The sequence below is a fragment of the Dermacentor albipictus genome, chromosome 1, assembly GCF_038994185.2.
Source record: "Dermacentor albipictus isolate Rhodes 1998 colony chromosome 1, USDA_Dalb.pri_finalv2, whole genome shotgun sequence".
Taxonomy (NCBI): Eukaryota; Metazoa; Arthropoda; class Arachnida; order Ixodida; family Ixodidae; genus Dermacentor; species Dermacentor albipictus.
Window position 1 is genome coordinate 148,940,967 of NC_091821.1, and position 27,628 is coordinate 148,968,594.

The 27,628-nt window shown below is 42.0% G+C and overlaps 2 protein-coding genes across 3 annotated transcripts in view; one reads left to right on the top strand and one right to left on the bottom strand.

Annotated features, from left to right (window-relative positions):
• The window catches only part of LOC135903008 (beta-catenin-like protein 1), a 167,753-nt gene extending 156,323 nt beyond the window's left edge, over positions 1-11,430 (top strand). The window contains exons 16-17 of the mRNA XM_065433362.1: positions 639-711; positions 11,280-11,430. Coding sequence (XP_065289434.1) covers positions 639-711; positions 11,280-11,368 — 162 coding nt within the window. The 3' untranslated portion in view covers positions 11,369-11,430. The remainder of the gene's footprint in view (positions 1-638; positions 712-11,279) is intronic.
• A 72-nt stretch (positions 11,431-11,502) lies between these two features.
• Positions 11,503-27,628, bottom strand: part of LOC135903004 (uncharacterized) — a 33,313-nt gene continuing 17,187 nt past the window's right edge. For both annotated transcript variants that reach the window (XM_065433341.2, XM_065433342.2), the window contains exons 4-7: positions 21,645-21,807; positions 15,798-15,921; positions 15,472-15,649; positions 11,503-13,955 (exon numbers count right to left, since the gene is read on the bottom strand). In XM_065433341.2, coding sequence (XP_065289413.1) covers positions 13,422-13,955; positions 15,472-15,649; positions 15,798-15,921; positions 21,645-21,807 — 999 coding nt within the window. In that variant the 3' untranslated portion in view covers positions 11,503-13,421. The remainder of the gene's footprint in view (positions 13,956-15,471; positions 15,650-15,797; positions 15,922-21,644; positions 21,808-27,628) is intronic.

A 27,628-nucleotide genomic window follows, 5' to 3' on the forward strand; every position in this document is an offset into this window, starting at 1 on the left:
TAGCCTCAACGATTTCATGTCCAGGCGAGAGAGAAGAAAGTCATATTCAACTCCTTCTATCACCAAGGCAAGAACTTCTGCGTGCTGCGACTGATATTTTAGCCTTAAGCTTATTCATTCCCAGTGCTCCTTTTCATAAACGTCATAACCTCATAAAAGGACTGACTTGCCTGTGAATATGTCTTCTGCATTTGCTTTGCTTCTCTTGATTATTGATATTGAAGATCCACTGTCGACAAAAGCTTGCAGGTTCTGTCCGTTCACTTCAAGTTGTACGTGAAGTAAACTTGAAGAAACCAGTAAGACGGTCTCATTTCGTTTCGGTTGAACATACTGAGGCTTTGGTGTCAGTCGTTTCCGTTTGAACAGTGTCACTGACTGCAAGACGTCACCAGTCTCGAGTCAGTCACACGGTCTAATTTTTGCACTATCTTTAAGTTGTGGCAACCTTGCATACAAATTGCTGGATTGAGAATCTGACGTTTAGTAAGAAGCGCTTCATGTTTACAATATTGATTGCCAATTCTGGATTAATATGTGCTTGCAAAGCTAGCATAGGTCAACTGACCCATGCTATTCACTGTATTATCAACATACAGTGTGTCATAATTGCATAACAACTATTTTTCTTATTACAGATTAAGCAGAGGGTACTGCAGATATTGAATCTGCGTGGAGGCTCTATCAAAACCATTAGAAATATCATGAGAGGTAAGTGCTCGTTGCATTTATAGTACTTGAAAACTCTTACTGCTTTTCTGAAGAACTAACTGTACATATTGTCCCTTTATGTTGCTTTGTAACAACCACGTTAAAGTCGAGTCGTGTATATGGAGTCCAAGGTGAATGAAATGATGATTTATTTATTCGGTATACCTACATCGCCTGTACGGCATTATCGTAGGGGGGTTGAAATACAGGTGGTCACAATGGAAACATATTTAGCGACATCAAAAGAATACATCAGTAAATACAACATAGTTTAAGCACTGAAATTCGCAAAAGCGGAATAGAAACTAAGAAAGTACAAAACAAAGTGAGTGACAAAGTAACTAACTAACAAAACAGAAAAAAAGTAGCGTATGTGCAGAAATGAATAACAGAACAATCAAAGAATATGGCTCTCAATAGCATTTTCAAAACTAGAAGCTGCCATCACTTCATTAGGGAGCTCATTCCAATCGCTAATCGTGTTAGGAAAAAATGAATACTTAAACACATTGGTACGGCACTGATAAGCTCTAAATTTGTTAGCGTGGTCTCTCCTAGATGAAACGTAATGCGGCTCCTTGATGAACAGTGTTTTGTTGATACCAGTTTTACTTTTATATATATTATAAAGGAATTTCAATCTTAGGATTTTCCTGCGTGAAGAAAGAGTTTTCCAACCCAACCCTTCCCGTATTCTGGATCCTCTGGTAGTAAAATTATAATTTCCTGTTACGAAGCGTGCTGCTTGCTTTTGGACGCGTTCTATTTTTTCTGTGAGGTTTTTAGTGTATGGATCCCAGGTAACGCATGCATATTCTAGAATAGGCCTGATGTTTGTTAAATACAAGGTTGCCTTCAGTGATGAAGGAGAATGCTTAAAATTTTGTCGGAAAAAGTGAAGAAGACAGTAAGCATTCGCGCTAATTAAGTTAACATGATTAGTCCAGTCAAGCGTTTCAGAAAACGTAACTCTGAGGTACTGAACATCATTAGCGGTACTGAGTGCAATATTATTTACGCAATAGGAACTGGGGAATTTTTTCTTTTTCTTTGTAAACTGCACATGGTAGCATTTACCAGTATTCAGAGTCATCTGCCACCGCTTGCACCAAATAGATACTTTTTCAAGGTCGTCCTGTAAGACAGACATGTCGGCATAACATTTCACTGCACGATACATGATGCAGTCGTCGGCATACAGTCTAACTGTTGATTTAAGGCCTACTACTAAATCATTAATATAAATTAGGAACAAAAGAGGCCCAAGCACAGAGCCTTGAGGCACTCCCGATAGCGCGTGCATTGGAGCCGAGTTTACCCCATGAAGAACAACTTGCTGTTTGCGCAGGTGTAAATAATCCTTTATCCAGCCAAAAATACGTTCAGGAAGGCCTAGGAATGATAATTTTAAGCGAAGTAGATTGTGGGGGACGACTTCAAATGCTTTCCGCAGATCAAGAAAGAGTGCATCTATCTGTTCACCATGGTCCAGGCCGAGTGCAATGTCATGAGTGAATTCGGCTAGTTGTGTTACGCACGAAAAACCATAGCGGAACCCATGCTGAGCCGAAGTGAAAAAGTTATTTGTTTGCAAATGTTTCATCAGATTAGAGTACAGGACATGTTCGAGAGTCTTACAGCAAACGGAAGTTAAAGATATCGGCCTGTAATTGCCTACGTGTGTACGATCGCCCTCTTTAAATATCGGAGTCACGTTAGCTGTCTTCCAATCTTCGGGCAGTTTTGGATTATCTAGTGACTTGTTGAATAATATTACTAAGAAAGGCGCTATCTGTCTCGAACATTGTTTCAACACATGATTAGAAATTCCATCGGGTCCATGAACTGAATGCAGGTTTAGGTTAAACAACAAAGCCTCCACTCCTTCCTTGCTCACGGCAACGTTTTCCATTTCCGGTAATGGTGTCGGTGTGTAAGAAATAGCAATGCTACATGGCTTTGTAAAAACTGAATGAAAATACTTGTTGAATACTTCTGCTTTTTCTTTGTCCTCTTTAATTAGGTTACCCTCATTTGTGATGGCCGGGATGCCAGTGTTATCCTTCTTGTTGCTCTTGATATACCGCCAGACCTCTTTGGGATTTGTTTTTAGTTTATCTGCTAAGGCTTGTAGATATGCATCCTTCGCAACCTTCAATTCGCTTTTAAGTTTTGTGCTGATATCCCTTAGCTTTTTGTACATGCTTTGGTTTTTAGTTTTGCAATATATTTTGTTGATGTTGTGCTTTATTTACTTTATTGCTGTGTTCATTTTGCTTCACCTTACCATCAGGGAGGAATTTTCAAAGAGCACTTTAAGAATATTCATGACTGATGTTCAAATACAGTATAACCTCGTTCATATGTTTTGAAAAAAAGTGTGAAAAAAACATACTAACAGGGAAAACATACGATCCGAAGTAACATTATTTGACAGACTCAACTGCAGTTGACATCTTCGTAATGCAAAGCGTCGCGCAGATCATTGTGGCACAAGACACCGATGCGCGTCGAGCTGATGGGGCTGCGGCGACCTGAGACACGTTTTGTTGCTTTCCCCTTGCGTAGTGCTTTAAGCAATAAGAAACAAGATCGAGCTGGTGGGCAATGCCGGATGCCGCCAGAGCAAACTAATGTTCACATCACGCCGGCTGCTGCGGGGAACAATGGCACATTTGGGTTATCGCCTATTAAAAGCGTGCAGTACGCTTCCGACGGCACTACGCCCCGGCACTGTAAAACAGATAGGTGAAGATGCTTATCACAATAGGGTTGGCAGCAATAGTTGTGAATGTGGCGTGTGAGGATCCGGGAGGACATTTGGTGGTACTGGAATAAGAAATTGAGTGTGCGCTGATGTTTTCATGTGAGACAAGCCGGCAAGCATAGCAGGGAAGCTGATGTGGCGGGTGGCTACGGTTCTCAATCACGCGCGCCTCGAGCATTTACTTGTTTACATGGAACCTAACGGCCGTAAAACGTATCATACGATAGCAATTTGCCCATGTACTGAATGTTGGTGCCGAAAAATTTTGTTTTCTGGGAACGTATGAATTGGTAAAAAATAAGCGTAATTCAGATAGGTAATTTTTCATGTTCTCGATCGCGAATATTGGCGTCAGGAAATCGTACATAACAGGAATGATGAACATGGTTCTACTGTATCAGCTTTGCACTGGTACGTACTTATTTTCCAGTCACCCTTTAAACCTTTGCCTGCTATAGATGGACAAGCTAAACTGTCGGCACCGTTGCTAAGGTTGTCTGTGTGTAAAAAAGCTATTGTGCATTACAAAAGGAAAGCTGGATTCAGTTCACTACTTAATTTACTTCATTATTCAGTTACTTTCTATTTTTTGTGACCATACATTTGGTGCTGGAAAAAGAAATCGGGAACACAGTCACTGACTGATATTTGGTTACTGATGGAGCCACACAAATGTCCGAAAAATTGAAGTCCAAAAGAAGGGGGGAATATTAAGAGGAAAATAAATTTGCTTCTCTTTTAAAACAGCAGCAGCATGGAAAATTGATTTTCTGGCTGTTAAAGGGTCAAATTTATTGAAAAAAAAGCTTGATGAACACATAACTTTTCCATGTCTTTTAGTGCAGAGCATGGTGATTTAATTTTAGACAAAGCCTTAGTGGTAGAATTGGAGAGGTAGCTTAAGCAGTGCGTCACGTACATCTCCACACCTCTCGAGTTTCTGCAGAAGTCACCAGGTGGCATGCAGTCTTTCGGGCCTAGAGAAGTGTTTCACAGGCTTTCACTGTGCTGTAAAAGATTGGTGATACTCACAATTGTTCTTGTGGTATGAAATTATTTATGTTTAAAATAGCATGCTAGAAGGTTTTAGACAGCCTTACACACTAAAATAAGTATGCCAGGTGTCAGGATTGGGGGCTCAATCCCATCGCTCGTGATCCGTTGTCAAGATTGGAGTCCGGCATGAATTCGAAGGTAGCTGGCCCATGCCGTCGTCCAACTTATTCACGCTGACGACGTTCATGAAGGGAAGAACTGCTTCTCATTGAGAACGAGGAATAAGGGTTTATTTACAGTATTTAAATCAGTCTAACATGACTGCTTGAGAAAAGTGCATCAGTCTAACATGACTGCTCAAGAGAAGTATGTCGAGCACTCGCACCACAGCAGTTTTTAAACACTCGGTCTGCCAGCAATACGAGGCGGCGAACGTTCGTGTTTCATCGCAAATTCGCCACCACCCCGCAGAACAGTTTACGCACACAAGGGCACACACATTCCGATGTCCGGAGCCGACGTCAGAGTTTACGCACACGAGGGCACACACATTCCGATGTCCGGAGCCGACGTCAGAGGGGAGCCGTTCCGGGAAGCTCGGAGCCATTCAGGGTAGCTCGTTGTCCTGCGTCCCGGCCGGCGCTGGGGAGCTCGGGCACAATAGTTCATCCGCCGAACTCATTCCGTCACAACGGCGATGGGGCTAGAGGATGGCGGCGGTTTTCAGCACAAAGCCCGCTTCATCGAACGCATCCTAGCTGAAGCGACGGAGAGTGGGGGATGCGCGTCTTGTTCCCCAGTCGTAATTGGGTGGCAATCCTGCATTGCAGCTCGCCATTCTTAACACAGGCCATGTAGAGCTTAGAAATTTTAAATAGGTAGGCACAAGCGATCGACACAGCTGACACAGCTAGGTCACCGCTCGTCAGTGACGCCTGTCTATTTTTAGGGAAGCATGAAATTTCCTACATGTGAGTGTACAGTACAAAAAAATAGTTGTCGTTGCGCACTGTATTAAGCTTATGGGCAAAAAAATACTTTATGCAAGAGCTGTAAGTAAACTGCTTGGTTTCAAGGCCAGCACTTCTTGGTTTTGTTATTGTTGAGCCAGGGCCAGACACATTCGAATGCTACCTTTCCATGTGCTCTCTATGCTCTTTCTATTGTAATGGCCAAAGCACCAATGAAACATTGGCGACGGCAGGCAACATAGGTTGATGTCACTCTCTCTAGAACGCACTGTCTAAACAGAGTGGCACCTTCAGACTTGTGGCTGGCCACTCTGAACGAGTGCAATAAAGCGCTTCTCACCACTATGCTCACCCAACTCTTCCAATATTACTACTTGCGAAGAAAAAAAACTCTGAAACATGATGAAAGCAAAGCTGTGTGTGGTGGCTGCAGCGCATTGTCACTCAACCATGGTTTCGGCTGCATGCTACAACTGCTACTACTGCTACAGTTTGTTAACATTGCTAAAATCTCTGCAAGGAATGCAGTGTTGGAGATAGCATTTGCTAGCATTGTTGCATATATCAGCCTGTCCTTCCAATGATTAATCTCTGCTGCAGTCACCTGCTTGGGATTGCCATTCCTTCAACTAGATATTTTGCGTCGAAAGATAATTGATGCATGCAGTTAACAGGTACAGCAGTGGTAAAGTAAAACTATAATTGCGAGTTGCCCATGCAAACAACCGTGTTGCATATTAAGGTCTATCCTTCTGTTATTTCTTGTAAGTCAAAAGCTCTCTGCTTCAGGTTTCGCTCTGGACATTTGATTAAAATTCAGGGACAATTCAAGGTTGCCAAATGCCATAATTCAAGGAGGGGGAAACAAACCTTAGTACAGCAGTGGTAAAGTAAAACTATAATTGCAAGTTGCCCATGCAAACAACCGTGTTGCATATTAAGGTCTATCCTTCTGTTATTTCTTGTAAGTCAAAAGCTCTCTGCTTCAGGTTTCGCTCTGGACATTTGATTAAAATTCAGGGACAATTCAAGGTTGCCAAATGCCATAATTCAAGGAGGGGGAAACAAACCTTATTCATACACGTGCACTGAAATATAGTGAAATCTTCTTAGCTGCAATTTCTTATAGCTTAGCAGCTTTCGAGTTGGACACGTGCTTCAAGCTCTTCAAGTCGCTTTTCTAATGTGACTTTTTAGTGTAATGACGTCAATTGCCTTTTGGCATGATGGTTAGTATGGTGTCAGACTTTAGCCAATAATACTCATTGTGTTGAAGTGAAATGACTCAAACTTACTTATTTCCAGGCATTTCTAGAGCCTAACTCAAAACTGTAGCCAAGCAGCAACATAGTGGCACGGCCTGGTCGCATGATGTGGCTTTGTATAGCTCCACATTGGCAACAGTGATTTAACCAAGCCTGTCGTTGATGGCTGTGAACAAGCCACATTGTAATTGTTTAACAATACTCTCAAGAGGAAATATCTAGGATCTTTTTCTCGATAGACAGTGTCCATGGCATAGACCCTATGTGATTTTCGTTACATTGAATGTTCAACATGCACATTCATTTTCCAGGAGCTTTAAGGGCCCTTGAATCATTTTTTTCCAAATTCAAGGGTTTTCAGGGATTTCAAGTAGGTGTACGAACCCTGTTCTGTTTACACAATAACCAAATGGATACCACTATATTCATCACCATCAAGCAACTGTTTATTTTATCCAAGATCCTTGCATGGCCGTAAAAGAACGCAAAAGCTACTTTTGTTACAACAGCAATATGAAGTAAACGATGCATCTACAGTCATGCTGCATACTCAAATCCATGCTAGCAGTTCATTTTAAGCAATGAAAACTATTGTACGTCGTTTACCACTTTTCTGAAGTTAACGCTACAATGTGATGCTCTTTATCAAGTGATTGAAGTGACGTGACTACCTACTTTCACATAGGGCGAAGCACTAGAGTAGGCCCAGACTATCCCTGCTGCCACCTCGTGCAAAGTAGCAGAAACTGTCACAAAATGCTTGGATCATTGGTGGAGCAGTGCCATTTGGTCACCTATTCTATTCTATCACCGCAAAGCTGCGAGTTCACTATCAGAAGCACCATAATGAAGACCCTATTAGTTGTATCACAATGAGCTTTTTAAAAAACATGCTCTGAAATTTATGCATGGCTATTTTTGTATTCCACCTCTGTTGCAATGCAGCTGTCATAGCCAGGAAATGATACGCAGTTGTTGGAGTGCTGAAATGTCAATACTATTTAGTATCTTATTTGCGGAAGAACTCTCTTATGCAGCATTGACAGTACTGCCCTCCAGCAGCAATATTGTGCAGTGTATGTAAATTTTGAAATGTCTATGTATCGTCTATGTATTGCCTCTGTCAAACTTAAACCAGACATTTTAACGCGATAGCGTTAAGAAGCTCGTGTCGCAGAAAAGCCGGTGTCGTCGGCGTCCGCGGCGTTGGCCGTGAGCGATAAATTACGGCAGGCACTTTATAAATAAAAAGCAACTTCGAAGATGGGCTGGATGGGAATCGAACCAGGGTCTCCGGAGTGTGAGACGGAGACGCTACCACTCAGCCACGAGTTCGATGCGTGGAAGAAGCACAAAAGCGCTTCTAGTGAATGCGGTGTTGCCTTAGAAACGTGCCGTAGAAAGTTATACTGTGGTGTATATTGGTAATTATGAGCATGTAACTTACAGAAGTCGCATTTACATGAGTAGCGCAGTACGTTTCCGCAACATTTCTTCTGTGCTTACCGCACATGCAGAGCCATCTTGCGGCAAACACAGAAGACCCCCTCCTCTCAATGTACGGCGCTGCCCCGACAGGCGGCGCGCCACGCGCGCATTGGGGCTGTGTTGCGGACCGGTGCCAGGCGCGTCGCGGCCGCGACTCCTCTCCCTTGACGACTCTTCGCCAACACACACGACTCTTCAACTCACACGGGTTGCTGACTCAAGCGCCGTTCCTCTCTTTAGATTACTATCTATCTTTCTCTCTGCCCGTGCCGATCACGACGTTCGGCTGGCGTAGATCGTTTCCTCCTCCGAGACACCGAGTTCTTTGGTCCTTTCCGTTTGCTCAGGCGCACATTTCGTTGCCGCGCCGAACACTGCGTTGCTCGACGCTCACCGCGTCCGATGCGGGGCGCCTCGTAAGTGATCGCTGCGTCGTAGCGCATTGTCTTACAGCCCTTGGCGGCTCGACGGCAACGCTGTCGCGTTCCACTCTTGAAGGCAAGGCGAAGCTTAAGCGTCCTCCAATTTTTAGTGTGTGATTTGCGAAGTGGCCAGCACCAGGCAATGCTGGCCGCTGGGTCTAAGTAATCGTTATAGGGCAGCACGTGGCTCCTGTTAGCAGGAAACGTAATCGCTCATCTTACCAGCAGCCATATTGCTGATGCACAAGTTGCATCCGCATTTGTATAGGTTCTTTCTTTTTTCTTAGACTATACAGAATTTTTAAAAATCTCCTTTGGCAGATAATGTTCTTCAGCTAGATTACTCGAAGCAGTGGACATTACTTGTTCGAGAAATCGAAATGCATAGTCGACTAATTTTTAAAAAATCATTAATTACTTTAGCCCACATATTGCAATTTACAAGTTGTAGCCAGTCAGTTCACAAGGCATATTCACTCGGAGCATGTACTGAAGATTGAACCGGTTTCGAGATATGTGTTGTAAAACTTCGGGAAAGTCCACTGTTGTTCCACTTACTCTTTTAGGAAAGCTTAGTTTTGTGCATTGAAGCACAAAAGTAATTGGGACGCCTATGTATTATAACGCCAACTTTGGGAAATATCTTGAAACTGCTGACATCCTGAAAATTAGTTTCAAGTGGATATGCCTTGTGAACTCACCAGCTACAATTCATAGATCACAATATCTGCCATAAAGTAATTACCATATTTTTTTGTCTATAAGTTGCACCTTTCTGTGAGTTGCATCCCCCTTTAAAACGGTAAGCTTTCCGGAAAAAAAACTTATATAAGTCACGCCAGCATATAAGACACACCTGTTCATTCGATAAACAATTTAAAAACTCGTTGAGGATCAGGTCATCAGAAAGTGTAAAGAAAATACATGCTTGCATCGGCTGCCGCCTTTGTACGCATCCCATGGTAGGTAGTGCTGACTGTGTGCAAGCGCCTTCCAACATCTAGACAATACTTTTCCAAAGTATTTTGTTCCTATAACATTCATGGCTTACATGACAGTATTTAGTCCGACGTCAAACTCGTCCTCCTCCGAGTCACTTTCAAACAATACAGCTACTTCAGGTTGGAGTTCCGACTCACTGGTATCCAACGCACTGACATCACCATCAGTCGCGAGCAGGATCAACCCAGCCTCGTGAAACCCTGCCACAATCATTTTCTCAAATTGAGTTCCATGCCTCAGTAACCCATTTGGCCACTTCTCCAAACTCCACGTGTCGCATGCATCCTGTTTTTATGACGTCCCAGATCATTTTCTCGCCGACTTCAAATTCCATCCCTGCTGCTCAGTTTTCATGCTCCACGCGAAGTGCTCAGCAACAACGGCAACGAGTGCAATGAGATGTAGTTTATGTGCATGGCAGAAAGTGACACGCAGTGAAGTGTCATTTGATGCCCGGTCTATACAAAGATGCCCGGCATTAGCATCCGATCTGATTTCGACTGTATATAAATCACACCATTCTATAAGCAGCACCGATGATAAATCCAGAATAAGATGCGATTTATACATGGAAAATACGGTACTTCAAGTTAGTTATGCATATCAGTGCATGTTAATTAGTCAATTATGCATGTCAATTTCTCACGCAAGTAGTGTCCTCCTCTAATAATTCAGCTGAATCGCTAGAATTATGCAATCTGCCACAGGTGATTTTGACAATTCTGTATAATCTAAAAAAACAGCACCCTGTATATAGGTGCAAGCCAACCTGGGTTGCTGTCTTGGATCCAAAGCAAACATGCTGTTGTGCTGGCTGATAGGCGAGCATTTATGCCCATGCATTTAGGTTATGTTCATTGGTGGTTAAGATAAAAGCTGTTTACATGCTTGTTGATCTTGTTTTCAACGTGGCACATACCCACAAAGGGGATTGGCTACACAGGTGAAAAATTAAATCAGTATCTATAAATTACAGTTCTAGCAAAAGCAAGTGAATAAAACTAGAGATAGAAACAGAGATAGAACTCCTAGTTACGTAACTGGCTTGATGCTTCTCTAACTTTGAATGCTTTGAAAATTGCCCTGTAACTACAGTCAAACTGTATAGCTCCATATCACAATAAATTTGCAGTAGTCATCACGAACTGTGTTCTGATGTTCTCTGCAGTTTCCAGTGTGTGTATGCAAAATTTTTATAATCATGCATGCTTTGTACTATATGTTCCCTTCATTCTTTACATGCCTTGCCCATTTTTTGGCATTATATCTGGTCTCATGCTGGCTGTTACAGTGCAGAATCTTCCAGCTAGGGGTTTCTCCACATCCTTACCGAAATAGATAATGTAATCTTTATCAGCACTGGCACATTTTCAATCAGTGTGTTGTAATCATGTATAACCAACTCGCCCACCAGCACGTGCTCAGTAATCAATGCTAGTTTAACATTGTATGCTTAATTGCCTTAAGGTTTAAAATTTTTTCTCTGGTACCCAACTACTGCGTTTGCCTACTTTCATTCTTAAATAATCGCACAGTTTATTATATTTCGCTCAATGATCGTTCTTGTAAAGGCTATATTTTATGGAGGATGAAATTAACTTTCGACATATTGTCAGTCACAAACCTGTCGGTGATTATCGATTACACATTTTTTCAGAATATGCAGGCAACCTTGGTGATGCTAAAGACGAAGCCCTGAAAGAAGCGGAGCAGCAGAGAATACTGCAGTTAGTGGACCGTTTCTGAGGTCTTTCATCTATGTTACATCTTGCAGCTTGTAAATAAACATCGAAGGGCTATAAATGAAAGCATTTCCTTGTTGCTTGTTTTTTGCATGCAGTAAGATTGAACACTAAATGAATTGTTTCACTGACGAGAGCTGTGGCTGAACACTTTATTGGACAACATGAAGAGTAAAAACATCATCTTTTCTGCACACAAAAAAATGTAACAATTTAGTTCTATTTCGGATAGGTATCAGCAGAGAGACTATCGCTTGCACTAAGCATACACTGTGCTAACTGTCCACAAGAACAGCAGAAATGTAGTACTCGAAACCCACTACCACGGAAGGCAGCCACAAAATGTCTTGCACAGTAACACTAGACCCTATTGTTGATAACTGCTTTAGCCCATAAAAAAATTAAAACTAGGTGTAACTTAAGAAGTCAAAAAATAACGAACAGGCTAGGAGGAACTGTGCCAGACAGTGAACAAAGATTGGCAGTGAGCAACATACTGCAAAAGCATATCAAGTGAGCAGCTGTATAAAATGCTTCCCTATGCACATAAAATTGTGAGTGTGGAGTGAACATGCTATTTGCCCACAGCCATTGTATACCATTCATGCACTAGGTGCTTGATTTTCACAACGTCGGCCATCCAGAAGTTTTAGAGGTTTTAACCTTACTCAATAAGCTCCTGCACATTTTTTTTTTTTTTTGGACATACTATGAAGATTGTGTCTAAGAATTTCAGCATGCATTTTAGAGCACAATCACTTTATTTGAACAGAACGTTTTACGTACATCTCAATCATGATGTACACTCGAACCTCGTTATAACGAAGTTGAAAGGGAGTAGCAATTACTTCGCTACATCCATTCTTCATTACATCCATTGTTATTTACTGCAATATATGCTCAACAGGATGCACAATTGTAAACATGGAAGTAAGAAGACGGCTTTGCGGCTCACGGAACCACTACACAGCCACTAATGCGATGAAATTTGAATGAAACAACGAAAGAATCTTCGGCGTGTGCAACACGCGACCTAGCACCTGACGCAACAGCCTTTAGGTCAAGGTCACAGCAGCATGAACTAAAACATATACACGGAGACAAGCGCTTGTCCCTGTGTGTGTGTTTTAGTTCGTGCTGCTATGACCTTGATGCAAAACCAACTTCCATTTGGCTCTTCGCAGTCGAGCAGCACGTGGCACACAACACAGCGCTGCACTGTGTGATCGAGGTGGCAAGCGAACTTCGCCGCGCCGGCTTGGCTAGCTTGTGGCCTCCGAGATTGCACCGATGCCAATGCGATCTCTCGGGCTATGGCCCAGCTGCCAGCTCACACGGCACGCCACAGGAAGAAGGAGATGTCAATGCATGGCCTGGGTGTGAACCCCGATCGTGGAGCAAGAATTCTCCATGCTCCCGAGATTGCGCCGGAGAGGTCTCGGAGGCCACGCCTAGCTGCACCTGCTTGTGTGGTGTGCAGCAGTGAATGTACTTATCTTTTGCACCACAGCACGTGCAGTGTGCTGTGGCTCGCAAGGCTAGGCGAGAGGTCAGGTGAGAAGTGCAATAGTCGCCGCTGCTTGTGCGCAGCTACGCATGGCAGTGAGAAAGCAGTGTTGCTCAACAACGCATTCGACGCGGCAGTTTTGAACTGCCACAGAAAGCAGCGTATGCGGCACGTGATAGTCGGGTATTTTTTAGTTTCAGAGAATAATCTAGTTCGTTGTATCCATTTGCAGGACAATTTCACTTCGTTAAACAAGATTTTAAATACATGGATTTCGACGGGGATATCAAGGGGAATTTCACTTTGTTATATCAATCATTTCTTTACATCCCATTTCATTATAACAAGGTCTGACTGTACTACAGTAATTGCAGGCAGAAGTGGGCTCGAATGCTTTCAATTTACATGTTTGCACTTTAAGGGGAAACAATGTAAGCCACAGGCAAAAGGAGCAATTTACTAAACGTTAAATATGACTGCAAGTGTTGAATGATCATCAAAAGTACAGCAACGAAATGTAGCCTGCAGACCAGCCTCTATTTCATACATTTTACTTGGCCTGGACACCAGGGCCGATGAGTTCATCCAATTTTGCCATGATGTTGTCTGAGCAGTGCTCGCCCATGTAATCTGCCCGCCCTTGCTCCCATGCTAGCATCCCTGACAAGTCGTCAACAGCTGTGGACTCCACACTGGCTTCAGGCAGGTAGTTGCAGTTGTCATCCACTTCTACAGGAAAATGCTTTGGCGGGTCCTTCTCTGTGGGTACTGTGTGCTCACTGAGTGCAACTGGAATGGAAGCACTATTTGTATCGCATTCAACACCATCTTCTGGCACTGCTGCAACTTCAGAAACTCCAGACTCTGTGCCTGCAGCTGTTGTGTCCAGAGGATATGTGTCGGGAGCTGGCAATTCGGGAGCAATGCGTGGTCCTGGAGGGAGGTAGAGGATGGGCTTGGGATGCGTACGAAGAGATGGTGCTGGAAGGTACACCATTGGCTCGGCCACCAGGAATGATGGGAAGTGCTGCAGGATGTCCAGAGCACACGTGTAGCGCTGCTCGTTGACCTTTGTCTGTATGGTCTGCAAGTATAGACAGAAGATAAATAAGGTTGAATATTGTAGCAAAAAAGAAGTGCCCAGTGAAAAAAAAAATGAAGAGCACACCACAAATACTTTCAAATACTCATTTGGCTAGAAATAATACAACACAAGTGAATATTCAAGGGGATACTACAACATAAGTACTAGTGAATTTCAAGTCATACCAACCTGTGAAACAATGTGCACATACAGTTGTAATGGATAGTGACTGCAGGTGATAGAGCTTGTAATTTGGTAGCATAAAAACAACTAGATTACAATTGTATACTGCTTAGGCAGTATGGTTCTGATTATATGGGATAACTTGTACTACAGACATAAATTAAGCACTATGGAGACAAAATGGTGAAGCCATTGTAGACCAAATAACATACACAAGGAACACAAGGCTTTCGCTGTAGAAAGAAATCAAATAAGGAACACCACGAGCTCTTAAATGTGCTTGTGGTGCCTGGTCTTGTGTTCTTTGTGTGTTTTATTTGCGCTACAATGGATTCACCAAGTATCAACCAGCTAGTCCAAGAACAAGTTATTTTAAAGTCAAAATGAATGGTAGTGTGTAACCACAGTTTCACAGTTGCTAGTGTGCATGACAGATGTGCAATACAATATTGATTAAAAAGTTTTTTTAAGGCTCTGGCACATTGAAAAACCAGCTACTCAGAGAGGTAACATACTATGCTCTCAAGTAATCAAGACCTGGAATATGTGCACTATTTTCTTCCTGTCTATGTTCAGTTTTATGTGTGACAGAGAACACTCTGGCTTAGCTACAACAAAAGAAAAAAAAGTACATAAAATACATTATCAGCCTTCTGCAGCATGCTGCAAACAAACATGAGAAGTGGATGTGAAAATTGTGGTATGGCAAAACTAGCCAGGTTCAAGTGGTGCACAAAGTGACTAGTTTTGACCGATAACATTTTGTTTTTAGTTAGCAGCTAGACTGGATCCTGCAGGAAAAGAAACGCAAATTTTGCAAGCTTTACATACCGCATTACAGTGCATTAACATAAAATTTAGCCTGAGGTTTATTCAGGAACTGTCACCAGAAGCCATGAGCTTGACTAATGAGACGTTCATTTGATGAAGACGGAATAGTGCTAATGATCAAGAGTACAAGTGGATTTTAGTGTGGCCTACTGGCATTTACTATGTGCCCCACCCTCGCAGCTTTGGAATAATTTCAAACCACACAAAAACAATAGGGCAAAGCAGCACCTGGGGACGTATTCTGAAACGTTCGCTGCGGCGAACTTTTCGCACTGGCCACGCCTCCGCCGTTGCGGCGCGCGCTGAATGGCTGCTTTGACAAAACCGGAAATTCACTTGCGCCACCTGAATTTCCGGTTTTGTCAAAGCAGCCATTCAGCGCGCGCCGCTACGGCGGAGGCGTGGCCAGTGCGAAAAGTTCGCCGCGGCGAACGTTTCAGAATACGTCCCCTGTAATCACAGTGAACAATTTCCAACTGTGCAAGTATAAACTCATACAAACCGAAGAAAAGAGCGGAAGGACCCTCTTGACAAATATCTGCACCCAGAACTGAACAAACTGGACATATGTTGGGTGCACATTGGCAGCTGGTGACAAAGTGCCCGTGGGAGGATGAAATTTAACATTCCATGGCTTGTATCCACCAAGAAACTGCACCACTTTGACATTATGGCCAAACCTGCAATTTGAAAGAACAGAAACCATCTCAAGCATTGTACAGCCCCTAATATGTTCAAGTTATGTCAGAAGTAGAAGCTGTTCACAGAGCTTTAATGAATGATCAATGATCCATAAAATGACAAAGAAATAACAGGATGCCCACTTACTGCTTAAATGCAGGCTTGTAGGTATAGGAGACATTTGCCATCAGATTGTAAATAAATGGCAACCTGCGGTTTATGTCAGAAGACCAATTACGAAAATAAGTATTTAACAAGCCTTGATCACCTCCTGAAAAGAACACAAACAATTGCAAATTAATCCAGTAAAATTGCTTCAAATTTCACACAATGTTAATTTCACATGCTTAAGTGACAAACCAGTTGCAGCAAACCAGGTGCACAAGAGATTTTGCAAATGTTAGTGCTTTCGAAAAAGAAAATGTGCAAGGGCATCACAAGCACGAGCAGTGCAAGGCCACTGCAAGCCCTACTTTTGAATATGTGTGTTTACAAGTGAAAATTAAGGGTGTGTAAATATTAGGAATTTCAAATATGAACTGAATAGTCCTCGATATTCATATTCGATTCTAGACTTCACTATTTGAAATTATCCAATATTTGTTTTTGTTATAATATAAAGGAAAACGACACTTATTGGAGTCTTGAGTGGCAGAGGCCATTGCAAGTGAGGGCTGTTCCAACTGATTTACTATGTAAGAAAGCCATGGTTGTTGCATAGAAGCTCCAGTTCCCAAGCAAATGCATGGGGAAGATAACTTCCACTCAATAATTTCCTGTTATTCCATAAGAATGGCTAAATTTTATGCAGGCCTACGAATCTATTGACTCAATTTAGGAAAAACAATTTATTATTTAGACAATCTGGCAATGTTTGCATCCCATTAAAACATGATCAGTGCTGTAGTATCACACTTCTCTACTTCAATTAACACTTCACATGGATCAACTAACACTTTACTACCCGCCGTGGTTGCTTAGTGGCTATGGTGTTAAGCTGCTAAGCACGAGGTCGCGGGATCAAATCCCGGCCACAGCGGCCGCATTCAGATGGGGGCGAAATGCTAAAACACCGGTGTGCTTAAATTTAGGTGCATGTTAAAGAACCCCAGGTGGTCCAAATTTCCGGAGTCTCCCACTACGGTGTGCCTCATAATCAGAAAGTGATTTTAGCACGTAAAACCCCATAATTTAATTTTTTTAACTAACATTTTACTGTTATTGTCATGGAGTGCCAGATGACTTCCATGCAGTTGTTTTTCTTTTACAAACTCCTCAGTCGAACGGACATCCAGTTGTGAAAAGCATTACAAATGGCATGCATGAAATAATGTAAATGAGCTAGGCTTTTATTTTATGTTACAGACTCCACACAAACTATATTAGTTTGTCTAGAAGTTAGAAAATATTCTACATTCAAAATCCATTTTTCTCATAAACTCATATTCAAGTTGATTTGGAAATTTCACTATTTGTTGATAGTAATGAATAAGATAACTCCACACTAGCAGCAGACATTGAGGCATTCAGGAGTTCTTTAAATATTTAGTATGTTAACAGTCCAAGGGTCAACTCGGCAAGCAAGAACCTGTACCAAAGAAGTCAAACCTATTTATTATATCATGCACAGTAGCAAAAATCTGGTCCACAAAGAACTCCTTTTTCTTGGATTTTATACTCCTGAGAATTCGGGAAGAATTTAGGCATTACTTCTCAAATTTGTAACTGCAAAAATGTCAGAATTTTATGGGACCAATTTCAATATCTTATTATTTCCTGTCACATTAACTTTCAGAAGTGCCATTACTCATACGGTGCAAAATTAATTAGCAGAAAGGAATAAGCAAAAGGCAATAAAGAGCTCAGGAACTGAGTTTTAAACACTGTATCACAATTTTTATTTCTCCTGCATTTCAACACATATTAAATTGTATTGCACTTAAATACAAACAGCTTTAGATAAAGTCAAATAAGTCAAACCTCATTATAATGAAGCTGCATCCAATATGAAAATACCTTCGTTATAACTATGTTAGTATTATACTGGCACTTAACTCTAAGAAAAAATATTACTCGCACACAAAGAGAAAAAAAAAGAATATAGGGCTATGACAACAACATACATTCATGCATGCCTTAGCAATACATACAGTACCTTCACAGTGCCTCTAGGAAGGTGCACATGCAAATTAGATGCTCCTCTCCTTGTGGGAGTTTGGCTGGATCAGACTGCTAAATGTGAAGAGTGTGTGTGTGTGTTGTTTTCTGTTCCTTCTGCCAAATTGAGGCCACAGCGCTATCCTTCTGTTTAATAAAGGGACTCAATCAATCAATATTTTTTATTTTGAACCTCAGGCAGGCCAAAGTTGCATGCTCTTTTATTGAGTCGATAAGAGAAATCAGGTTCATTCAGAAAAGAAAGCACTTGATAAGTTAGGGCCTTCAGGCCAATGGAAAAAAAAAAAACGAAATGCACTCATGTTCTGCAAAGCTTAGGTAAGAGAGAAAACCACAAAACAAAAGCAAACAGCATGCCATGTCGCCACCACACTGGTGGTCAGAATTGGATTCCCTTATGTATACAATACCCCAGCAACAAGCGGTGGACACAAATAACAGAGCTAGCATGTGATGCTACAGTGTGTAAGTGGACACATGCCAATTTGCACACAAACATACTTGAAAAGCATTTGTCAGTGGTAGCACAAAAAAAGAAGACAAGCGAGTGATGAGCGCTAATGCACACAAGATGAGACTGACTTGCTAGCACCAGAACACAGCATCATATAGAAATACAATGCAAGCATGTACACATGAAGAGCAGGAACCAAACATAAAACACAAGCTTGCATTGCCGATGTGCCAATGACAGGAACCAACACAGACATCACTGCATACGAGATCTACCCCAAAAGTTCATGAAATGAGTCAGAAGAAAAGCAGGAAAGGGTGAAGCGGTGCCACTTTTCCACTGGAAAGGGCACGATTGACCTCTAGGATATTTACTGCTGCTAATTCATGTTTTTGCACAGAGCAAATGCAAAGACTGAGCCAGAAGTGAAATCTACTCAATTAGCCAGACTTTGCATTTGACTTTACTGCCCTTTTAAGTACAAAAAACTGAGCCAAGTTGAAAACCAGTATTCTAGCTAAGCGCATAAGTGTAAAAATTTTGCACACTGAATTGACATAGCTGCATGTGCAAAGTTACTAAATAATGGCATAATATGATGCTTTTGGCCTAGCAGAGTTTAAAGCTGCCTCGTTTAAGAGTCCCTGAACCGATCTCGATAAATTTTGTAGATGTGTAGAGTACAGCTACAGTAAAACATTCACACCACAATTTAAATGAAGTGTGTGATATTAAGAGAGCTACAGACAATTACAAGTCACCATCCTCCCTAGCCATGGTTTTTCTCTTCAACTTGTTCGCCGAGCGATCGAAGCTAAGCTCTGCTTTACCTGGCTCTGCGTCATGATAGGACGTTGCATTGTCTACTTCCGGTCTTGGAGCTAGCACATGAAGCCTCTCTGCTAGCCGCCTAGCCGTCGATCCATAGTGAAAGCTATCCAAGCAGCGTGTATCACGAGGGTTCTGTCACAGCACCAAGTGTGTCCAGTATTCCGGTAACTGCAGATGAGCTGGGCGTTTTGACGGATGGGCAGAGGCGTACACTAAAATCCCTCCATACTACTACCGCTGTTATGGAGGGGCTTAGTGTAATGTGAGTGGCATGCACAGTGCAGCCACCTCATGGTGCAGAGATTAACCAGCCTAAGACAAAGCTACTATTACTGTAAGAAAGTGCAAAACATTGTGAATGTTTAAAAAGACAAAGCATTCATGATTACGCTCCTGCTGAAAATTTACACAACTCATTTGTTTCACAGTGCATGGGGCGTAGTGCCATTGAAAGTATACTGCATGCTTTTAATAGGCGATAAAACCCAAACTAGCTAGGCACTATACCCAAACGCTCTGCCGTTCCCTGCTGCAAGCAGCACTAAGTGAGTGTCATGCTTCACTCTTGCCACATCGTAGGCATCATATTCCGGTGTCCTAGATTTCATTTCGTTTTCCCGTCACCATCTTGGAACACTACACAATATGAAAACGACAATGTGCGTTTCAGTTTCGCTCAGGCTCCACCAGCTCGACAGACGTCTGCATTTCGTGCGGAAACAATTCACGCCAAGACATGTGGGCACGTCAAAACTTCCCGTCAAACTGTCCTGCTCCAAGAAGCTGATGACCGAAGCCGAATTTGAGAAGCGGAAACCTACGCTTGCCAAAACTGCAAAAATGACAACGAATGTCTCGGGCCGCTTGGGCCCCATCAGCTCAGCGCGCATCGGCATCTCGTGCTGCAATGATTCGCGGAACACTTCGCAATATGTATACTCCGTTTTGTACATCAGATGCAATGCTGTGGAAGCAACGCAAGAAGTTCAGTCAAGAGAATTTATCACTCTGCGTGTTCCGTGAATGCTTCGCTGTGTGTTTCATCCACCCTTCATTGCACACCAAAGCCATTTGCTCGCACGAGCATGCACATGAGACTGCCGCAACAGGCTGCAAACAAACAACCCATCAAGACAAACAACAAAAAACACATTGATCTAAAACAAAGCATTAGCAGCCGTATATCACAGTTTGTTTGTTTCTAAGGGCTAAAACATTTTTCATTCAATACTGAGCCCATATAAAGAACAGTTTCGCATGTCTGTGGTAAAAAAACATGTAACTATTCCCAAGTGCGAACGCAGCCATTGCAAAGAGTCTCTCTAGCCTCTACAGCGTTGCACCTGGGGCACGATCAGGGATCGTTGTTCAGAGCACACATTCAGTTGCGCCGCACGCTCCGAACGATTCCTCATCGCGCCCCTGATGTCTGAAACGGAGTATATAGAGTTGAGTCTGTCACCTTTTTGTGAATTCAGATAATATGTTTTCCCAGTTAATATGTTTTCTCTCGTAAATTTATTTTTCCAAAACCTATGAACAAAGTTTTACTGTATTTGTGACCCAGAGCTTTGCTCCATACAGGCTGTTGCAACTTGAGACAAATGCCTGCTGGAAGCCTCATCGGATATCTGAATAATAAATTGAGTAAATGAAAATATTCTTCTACAAATGACCTAGAACTGCTCATGGATTCAGTTTATTTTTGTCTTTACCATAAGTACAACATCTGAAGGTACAGCCTCATTTTCTGTACATTATAGCCCTAATTCATGCTGTGCATACAAACGCAGCTCCAGATAGAATGATACATGACAGCTGATGGCCACAACCTTTTGTTCTACATTATGGTGTACCCATGCAAAACTGAATTAATAATTATTGAGTTGTCTTTCTGGCGTTTCTGGTTCTGAATTTTTTTTTTTGTGCCTGCACATGGTCCATTAAATAATTTCCTGCCTAAATCTGTATGCATTATTAAACATATTCAGTTGGGAAGTCTGAGCATGCCCCTTGTCACAATGTCTGTTGGTCCCCATTAGATTGCATTAGTTTTGCACTGCTATACCATCATGAATTGCCAACTCACTCAAACCTATACTTTGTATTTCTTTGCAAAACATCGGCATAAATAATGGATTTAACATGGTTTCAACAAAACTTGTTCCCAATGAAGAAACTTGCTTATTGGGTTTAAGCCAACTTATTAATCAATTCATCTGGAGTGCACACAAAAAAACATGTCTTAAGCAAAGATGGAGAGGGCTCCAATTACATAGAGATTGGTAATATGCAGACACACACACCTAATGCTTCTTTCAATCACAGATGCATAGTGATGAACATGACACTATATTTTCTCAGAATGACCAGTTTCACTGAGCACATCCTTGTTTCATGCCATGACTATATGCTCAAGAACATCACAAATATTAACTGCTGGTCATTCTGAGTGCAGCTATTTAGCAGGAACGTTCAAACAGTGCAAGTAGCAAATAAGTTAAATTAAATAAAAATTGACCAGTTCTCACCATCAAAGCTGCCTTGGCGTTCAGCAAAGCTGATGAGGTCCCAGAAAGTTTGCATAGATGGCACATACACAAACAGCCCACTATTGAAGCAGTCTGGCCAGCCAATATCAGGTACTGCCGAAAGCTCATCACGTTCAAACAGTTCATCACAGTTTTGAACAACCTAGGAAGTAAAAATGAGTTAACTGAAAAGCACAGTCCTCAAACCACTCTGACATATTAATTTAGGGTCACACATCTCACTGTTTCACTTAACTAAATGCAACTATAATGCACCAGTGAACTGACAAAAAAAAGAAAACCAGCAGATTTAGCAATTCCTGTGGCTCTGAACTCATTATAACTACAGCAGCAGGCTCCATCATTCTCTCAAGAAAAACTACTGCTTCACAATGCACACAATGCTGTCCTTGTCTGCTACTTTATTTTTGTTGTTTCCTCTGAAATATATACACAGACACCACCACTATCAGTTTGTGTGGTGAGCGAAACCCCATACAAGTTTGCCAAGCACCAAAGCTGTGTGATAGCAGTGGTTAGTGTGTCCAACACCCAACTGCACATTGCCACAGGAAAATGAGTTTGAATCCAAGTGGTGGTATGCGCAATTTTATTTTTCTTCACCATATGACATGGGTGAAGCTGACAATAAGAAGGTGACCTGGTAACGCCATATTAATGACAATGACTTGAAAGCAACATGCACACAAAAAAAGCAAAGTGTGCACAAACACTGCAAACCCAGTTTTAAGCTTTTAACAGCCGTCACAGTGAAATACAGTGAAAACTCGTGAGCACATGAACCAACAAAAACGTCAGCGTTTCTTCCAATAATAAAAACACAGCTCCTGAAAAACACCTTCTGTTCATAAAGAGTGGCAGTTATGCTGTATATGAAAGCAAGATGAAAAAGTACTGGGATGAAGTTGAACTTAGGAATACTGACACAAGAAAGAATGTACACAAAGTGTTTACTTTCAACCGTTTTATTTTGCCATCAACTGAAGTTTTACCCTACCCTGGCACATTATGAAAAATATGTCACTACAGGGTCATCCCACATCAAGTATTCCATACATATTGCCCGACACACTTCGTATCACACACCTTAGTACGCATGCCCAAGTCGTCTAGTACATGTGGCGAGTTTATGCCGGACACAAAGGCTACTTAGAAAGTGGTAAAGCAGTATCAGCAAAGTCTTCCGTGCATGACTACAATTAAAGCTGGTAAAAGTGTGTATAGGCAGATAAGCCGACACCTGTGGTAAGGTAAACTAAATATAATGTCGTATTCTAGACAGCTCCAGAATTGTAGTCAACATCATCATCACCAGTTTGCCGAGATGTACAAAATTTCACTGTGGGGTTTAACGTCCCAGAACTGCACAGTGGGTTGTGAGGGACGCCATAGTGGAGGGCTCCCATTAATTTTGACCACCTGGGATTGTTTACCGTGCACCCAATGCACAAAACACAAAGATATCACATGCACTGCAGGACGAAGGCATCTCCCATTGTCCTCTATAGGATTATGTCCTTTGCTGAACAAACACAATATAGGACTGTGAATTTTCCAATTTTATGCAATCAGTTAAGGCTGGGAAAGTTGAATTTGATTTGCCAATAAAGATTTTACTTGAAGCCAGTTTTCTCAGAGCAAATGCTTACTTGGACACTTTATATTCTTGTTTTACCAAATACGATGTCGGCCCGGGAAAGGCAGTGCATGGTGAGCTCAGTTTAAAATGGTGAAGCTTTCTAGTTCCCTTAACAGAGCTTTCTAGTTTCCTTAACAGAAAGGACTGCACTAAACCAATGTGTGCCCACCGCATTGTGGTGCCTTTGGGAAGTCTGAAATTTCTTAATGGCCGTCAAGGCATTAACGTAGGCTAGCTAGCTGCCAGGGCATGCATTCATATAATTGGAGCACAAAATTCAAGAAGACACAGAAAAAGCAATGAAACAGACTGTACAAGCGCAGGTGCAAAAATGTGCACGAGCAAGAGTGAAAGCAACCATATTGACCAATATCTAGTACACAAATTATTGGTGGCTTACAAACAAATTCCTACAGAAACAAAAAAAAAAGAAGAATGGGCACTCCACACTTCATTGCCACATTTTTTAGGCAGTGGGAGGAGTGTAGAGTGCCCATTGTTTTCTCTGTCCCTGAAACGTTGGCCTGCATTTGCCTCATCGTCAACAGGTACAAAAGCAGCAGGGCCTTCAGAAAGAAGCATACAGCACACTTTATTCCTTGCAAAATAGGCATTGCATATAAGATACTGCTTTCCTACATGAAATGTTACATTGGTCAAACTAAGCAGTGTCTCAATGACAGGTTGTGAGAGCACTGCGCAGCAGCTGAGATGGAAGTAGTGGGGGGGGGGCATTTGGCAAACCAATGTCACTGGTGCATGGGTACTCAAGCCTCGACTGGCAAGCTCGTGCTGTCCAAGTGCAAAAACCAGGCGACCAGAGAAATTTCTAAAGTCCTAGCTATTAGCAAGAACCACAACATATGTGTGAGCATCCGTCAGTAGCACCGACACAAAAAGAGTTGCAGTACTTGAATGCAATGCAAGCTTAGTGCAAATTGGTTTTTCAGTTTTTTATTTATTTATTTATTTTTATTTTTTTTTTTTTCGGGACTGGTTTGTAGGATAGCTGTATCTCTAGTACTAGATGCTGGTCAACACAGGCACTTGCACCTTTGCTCGTGTACATTGTTCACGCTTGCGTGCATATGTGTAATAGTGTAGTTAACTCAATTTATGCCCAGTGCTCCTCCTGCTTATTTTGTTTCTTTCTGTGTGTGTGTGTCTTCTTGAATTTCACACTATGAAGATGAATGTAAGCTTTCAAATTATTTTTGGGACTGGGCAGCACAGTCGGGCTCCCGTGCGCTGAGGAAATTCACAATACAGTAGAACACTGCACATTCTGGCTTTCTGAAGCACGACAGATATTGCACTGTGCAGCGAAGTGGTAGTGCAGAACTATGCCGAGCTTGGTCCAGGGGCCAAATTCAAGAACACGCTCTCACTTAAAACAAAACAGAAAATGAGAATGCCAGAAATAGAATGCCAGCAAGCAGGCCTAACTAATGCACACTGAGGGATATTTTTACGCGGACCACCTCATTGTGTTAATTGGAGCTGAATGTGGACCAAAAGCAAGACTTTGGTGCAGTTGTCGCGCTTTTTCAGAAAATTAGTTAAATTGGGTTTATTGGTGCAAAAGCGAATGAGGCTATGCTGCAGCAGACACAGGGTTATAAAATATCATTAGTAAATGCAGCATACCCTGGAGTAATTAAAGCTTACTTTGAAAAATCTGTTTCATCTAAAAAGCTGATCACATTAGTCAGAGGTATCGGTGCATCATCTCTAACATCAACATCGGGGTGAAATGGGGTTTGTGACTTGTACAATACGTGGAAGTACTTTTGTCTATGCGTTTCGAGATGTGGACATGCAATTAAAATGTGTATTGCTGTTAACGGTTCATAGCATTTGTCAAATGTTGGTTGTTCCTCTTCTCTCAATAAGTAATTATGTGTGATTCGCGTGTGACATATCCAAAGCCAACAAAGAATTACTTCGGTGAAGCGTTCCTGGTGGTAGCATGTCTTCCACTCCCCAATACAGGTTTAATGAGTTGAAGTTTATTGTTGTCTTTCAAGTGCCATTCGCATTGCCAGTTCGAGAGTAGTGCCTTGTGAACAGCTTGAATCCCATCCCTTAACAGGTATATTAACTTCTGAAACATGTAGATTTCTTGCCCTTGCTGCACATTCATCCACTTTTTCATTTCTGGTGATCCCAACATGACTTGGTAGCCAGCAGAAATGAACGGTTTGGTCTTTACTTAGGTGTGTTAGTATGTGTAAGATGTCGCCTATGATGGGTGCGTACTGCGATTGTGTATTCAGGGCCTTAAATGCACTTAAAGAAACTGTATAAATTATATATTTTTTGTATTTGGAGTTTATAACCTTGTGTACCGCCATCCATAAGGCATAACACTCAGCAGTGAAAACTGATACAAACTATGGTAGCCAGACTGTGTTCCTTGGTACCTTCAATTACACTGCTTCCGACATAAATGGGCATCTTCAAGCCATCAGTGTCAAATTCTGTGTAAGTGTCGTACGTGTCTTTCACTGTGAGAAATTTCTGTAGTATGTGTTCATGAGGCATATCTTGTTACTTTAGATGTGTCAATGAAAAATCTAGAAATTTCGTTAAATTGTTCCAACGAGCTATGCTAGTTGGCTTGTGCATAACAGAAAGTGCTTCTGTAGGGACTTTGTAGTCATGGCATTTTTCTTCAAATCTAAGTATGAGTGGTCTTATAGTATTTGGCTTGTCTGTGTAATGTAGTCGTTTCTCGCAGTGCGTGATAATGTTATGGCAAATATGGTCTGGCGATGAGCAAACTCTTATGAATTAAGTCAACATGAGTTGCGCCCTTCTATGATCTAAAGACGGCTTGTTACTCTCAGAATACAAACTAGTAATGGGCGAGGTCATATAGGCACCAGTTGCTAAGCGTAGTCTTTTATTACGCACAGGATGTAACCGGTTAAGGTACGATTGTCTGGCTGAACCTTATTCTATGCATCCATAGTCCAGTTTGCTACGTACCAAAGAGCGATAAATATGTAGGAGGAATTTATAGTCAGAACCCCAGCACTTCTGCGAGAGGACTTTTAGGACACAGAATGCCTTATTTGTTTGAACCTTTAGGTTATTAACGTGTTTAAGAAAATTTAGCCTTTTATCAAATATGACCCCTAAGAGCTTGGGTTCTTGTTTAACTGGCAGTACCATTTCATTTAGTTTCAGGAAGGGGTCCGGTTGTAAGCCCTTCTTCTGAGAGAGCATCAGGGCAACAGTTTTTTCCGACGAAAATTGGAAGCCATTCGTATTAGCCCATTGTGTCAATTTGTTTAGAGTGATTTGGATCTGCCGTTCACATGTTATGTTAGATGCGCGGAAAGCAAGTTGGAGATCACCAACGTAATTTAATATAATTTAATTATGGGGTTTTATGTGCCAAAACCACTTTCTGATTATGAGGCACGCCGTAGTGGAGGACTTTGGAAATTTCGACCATCTGGGGTTCTTTAACGTGCACCTAAATCTAAGTACACGGGTGTTTTCGCATTTCGCCCCCATCGAAATGCGGCCGCCGTGGCCGGGATTCGATCCCGTGACCTCGCGCTCAGCAGCCTAACACCATAGCCACTGAGCAACCACAGTGGGTATCACCAACGTAAAGATAATGCATAAGGGTAGATGGTATGACCTTGCTAACAGAGTTAATTTTAACCACAAACAGTGTTGTATTTAAAACACAGCTCTGAGGCATACCGTTTCTTGGGGGGAATACACGTGACAGCACTCTGCCAAGACGCACCCAAAATGTTCGATCAGACAAAGTCAGAAAGGCACTTCAGCATTTAGCCCCAAATCCCTAAGTCTGCCAAGTCTCTCAAAATGCCAAATCTACATGTGATAAACAAGAAGAAAGGGGTTAACCGTGGGGCCCAATTTTTTATTAGTTATATTACAAGAAGCCAAGAGACATGAAGGACAACATAGGGGAAATTACTTGTGCTTAATAAATGAAATAAAGAAACGATAAATCAATGGAAATGAAAGTAGATGTAAAAACAACTTGCCGCAGGTGGGGAACGATACCACAACCTTCGCATTTTGCGTGCGATGCTTTACCAATTGAGCTACTGCAACGCTGTTTCCCCATCCACTTTCTTGGGTATTTATGTTTCCTTGTGTAATGTAGTCGTTTGTCGCAGTGTGTGGTAATGTTATGAGAGTGTTATCCAGCGCCACCACTCACAGACCTTGACAGCGGATGTGGAACATCGTTTCTGCCGCAGGCGTCACGAGAATGTGATCTTTTTGGGTGAAGGCAACCGGTCAATAAACCCACACATGCTACCTGAAGGCATCA